General features: G+C 34.0%; 1 protein-coding gene across 1 annotated transcript in view; it reads right to left on the reverse strand.

Moving 5' to 3' along the window:
- Positions 1-2,954: 2,954 nt before the first annotated feature.
- Positions 2,955-3,904, reverse strand: part of LOC104164740 (fibroblast growth factor 10-like) — an 8,534-nt gene continuing 7,584 nt past the window's right edge. The window contains exon 3 of the mRNA XM_009704173.1: positions 2,955-3,152. Coding sequence (XP_009702475.1) covers positions 2,955-3,152 — 198 coding nt within the window. The remainder of the gene's footprint in view (positions 3,153-3,904) is intronic.

A 3,904-nucleotide genomic window follows, 5' to 3' on the forward strand; every position in this document is an offset into this window, starting at 1 on the left:
CAGCACCAAACCACATCCTGTAGTACAATGGATCTTTTCGCTTTTTATTTTTATTGTGCAGTATCATTTCAGGTTAGTAAAAAAAACAAGGACAATACTCTTATTCTCTGTTCCTCACATTTTATTATTTTTATTTAAATATAACATATTATACATTATTGCTCAGTGATTTTTGTTTCTCTTTTCTTTTTTAAATCTATCCCCATTTTCCTTTTGCTTAGGAGTCTGTTATGTTGAGAATGACAGAAAACAGAGCTTATGGTTGACGATCTATGATACGCTACATAGAGTGTCTGCAGTTCACTCCCACTACAGTGGGTATTAACAGTATACCAAACACACAGGAATCATTGACTCCTTCAAGGTTTTTTTTTTATTTTGGTTAACTTTCAGAAACCACTATTCACGTCACAAATGGCTCTTGACTCACTTTGGAAAAGTGATATTTCCTGATTTTGGCCTCTGAGCAGCATGGTGTTTTGAGTACTATGATAATATTTATGCATCATCCCCTCTGATAAAGTCACTTAAGAGAATTTCATTTGTACCCTAAATGTTCTTTAAGTGATCATCCAATATTGCATTTGTCCAACCTCACATTGAATATTCACTGTGGGTGGTCCATTATGTCTTGTCAGTTTTAATTATCGATTATAAATTTAAACAACAGAAACTCATTTTTATCATGGTAGTTAAGTTTTGCCATAACCTGCAATTACATTTAAAATCTGAAATTCTTATTTCCCTTTCTAGAAAAATCTCATTTGTGAAGAAGAAAGCTGGAGATAAAGTACCATGAAATACAATGCCAGCTATCAGCTAAAATGTTGTCTCCCAGTGAATTCCTGGTTTTAAAACAGTTGCCTTTACTTAAGGACAGGAAATACCATCTGGCCATTTTGTATTTTATGGGAAAGCTATTATTTTTTGCCTTTTTTTTAAAAGCAGCGAATATTTAAATAACAGATTAGGATTGAAGTGCTGGTTAAACATTGACTTAAATAAGTTATAGAAGATTCCAACACCACCAGCCTTTATAGAGGTTAAACATTCTCAAGAAGACACATTAAGCAAGGATCTCCTTTGTACCAAAATACAGTTTCCAAACAATAAAAATAAAATCAACTTTTTCACAACAAGAAATATTGAAGATAACACTGCAGCATCAATATAATCCCATAGTTACTTAAAGTATTTAGGACAAAATAATATTACACTACTTTTGTTTCTTACTAAAGACACTGCAAAGGCTTATTTATTTAGTGGAATACAATGTTAAGACAGTGGTACAAATGGATGTACTGTTTTCTATTTATCTGCTCTAACAAAATGAATCTCAATATGGTTACATTGGTGAACTATCCAGAGCCCTCTAAAATTATGGAGTAAAGCAAAACATAAAACAAAACTTATGTAGCTTTAATTGAACTGACTTCATATTATGCTTAACTTTATTATACTGCAGTTGCTCAAGTTAAGCCATGGGACTAGTAACACTTCATAAAAATGTGCTGGATATTATGTATTTTGAGCCTTCAGTTACTATGATGGATATGAAAGGCATGCTAAAGTTGGATACCAGCACAGCTTTTTGGTTGGATCTCATTTATAATACACATGTGAGTAATAATCTCTGATAAAGGCATGAACATGATTTTGGATCTCCTGTCCCTCAGTCCTTACTTAGGTACTGCTCCCACCACATGCACGTGGGATTCTACAACCTGGTAACAAGGACAAATGTGCTCAATGGGTGTATTAATTGAATAAGGAGTGCAGGGCTGTGTTGCCGCCTTACTTATCTTCCAGAGGCCAAGTTTTACACTTGAGAATTGCACACTGTTTAATTTTAACATTTGCAATCTCAGTGACTTTAACAGGGCTGTCCACATCTAGGTTCCAGCCCAATACTTGCTGTAGAATATCGCACTGATTGCAATGCATTTGATCTTAGTTCCAAATTGAAATCAAAGTCAGAAGAATCTGCACAAAGATGCATTGATACCCAAGGACGGATGTGGCCCCTTCTCTCAACTTCAAAATAGCAGAAAGACCCTTTGAACAAAGTATTTCTTGAAATTTGTTCTTCAGTGTTGGTAAGTAAAAAAATTTCTCCAACATAAAGACATCCAATACCATAAATCCAAGCACTGCTTGTTTGGTCTTTTTGCCTAAGTGCAAGACAGTTTAGATAAAAAATGGATTATACGCACTAACTTCTGCCTTTAAAGCCTTGTCTAATACCTATTCTCAGAATATGTCCGAGATTTTGACATTTTAACCTATCAAACTTTGTGTGAAGTACTGAGAAAAAGGGCAAATAACGAAGAAGAAAAGGAGGAAAACATTTCAAATCAAAAAGATATTTAACATCCTATTAAATAAATAACTTAGAGAGAAAGAAGAAGAAATGAATTTAGAACATACAAGCAAACCATACTATTCATTTTGTTAGAACAGTTTTACACTACTTTGCTTATATTCCTTAATCCTATCCATTCTTCCACAAGGCTTCTCCAGAAATTCCATTATTTGTGCATATGACCCAAGTGCTTCCAGTAAATGCTTGCATATCTAACTGTTCATCGGATCATTAGGCTTGAACAAGCAATTAAGGTCTTTGATATGAGTTAGTATTCCATAAATAACTTTCCCCATGAAGATCATTCAACAGATTGTTCTGTTGCAGAGACAAAAAAAAATTGTTCACACTGGCAGTAACTTCCATCCCATTTGATCCAGCTTGTATCTTGATTATAAGATATGACAACAAACTAAATAAAAGTATTTCATGTGCCAGCAACGAGTACAAAACCTTCAAAGGCTTCCCCACTCTCTTTTCAAACAAGCAGATGTCTGCACTATTTCTTTGCATTTAGTTTTCAAGAAGATTACCACATATTCTTGACACAAAAGCCTTTGGTTCAGTTGCATCAATAAAACAGTTCCTTCATCTATGACATTACTACCATTGGAAGAAAGTGAGCTGAAGTGTTTTTCCTTCTTGTTTTCTGTCCTCTCTTTGTGGCTCCCCTTCCATTCAGGGCCACAAACATTTGCCTTCCATTGTGCTTCCAATTTAAGGATGCATATGTGTTATAACCATTTTCTTCTATTCTTTCCTTCAATTTGCAATCACTGTTAAACTCCTTCTGTTAAAAGAAGAAAACAAATACACAAATTCAGAATAAACATGTTCTTTCAGAGCTGCAGCATACTGAAGGTAAATTGTTTCTAAAAAGGTTTTGGAAGATTTCAGTGTTCTGTATGTGACACCCTTTTAGGATTCTACAGTGCATTTAATGAGAAGTTTCACTGTGTCCACAGCATTTAAAGCAACATCAGTTAAACTGCAAAAAGTGAAACCAACAAAATAATCAATTATTCAGTGCATAATTATAGCAGTGAAATGATACAATTCACTCATAGCTGAAATTAAACTTCTCTGTGTTGGAATATGGCAGCAATATTAAATCAAATTCTCAGTCATAAACTCAAAGTATGAGGTAGCTATCTTCAAATCATTCATCATATTTCAGTTCTAACAAATACAATCCTTAAGTATCTTGAATGAGATTATTGATACCATATGTTAAACAAATATGCATGGCATAGGCCTACTTCTTATTTAAAGTAAGATCCTCTATACCACAGTGGCCTTTTTTGGGCTTTTTTGGATAGGTAAAAGTCACTGTTACACTGCTGCTACAAATGATGTGAGGCCTGTCTACTTTGCTGACCTGAAGAGGGACTTAGCCTAAAAAAGAATCACATATGATCCTGTATCTTATTGACTAAATAAACTTGAAAGCAACATTGTGTATGGTACTAGGGATTAAGGTTTTCTGTTTTTAAAGGAGAACGGGTTGTCAGTTTGTTAGAAAGAATAAAAAATACAAGCATG

The sequence above is a fragment of the Cariama cristata genome, unplaced genomic scaffold, assembly GCF_000690535.1.
Source record: "Cariama cristata isolate BGI_N322 unplaced genomic scaffold, ASM69053v1 scaffold947, whole genome shotgun sequence".
NCBI classification, from domain to species: Eukaryota; Metazoa; Chordata; class Aves; order Cariamiformes; family Cariamidae; genus Cariama; species Cariama cristata.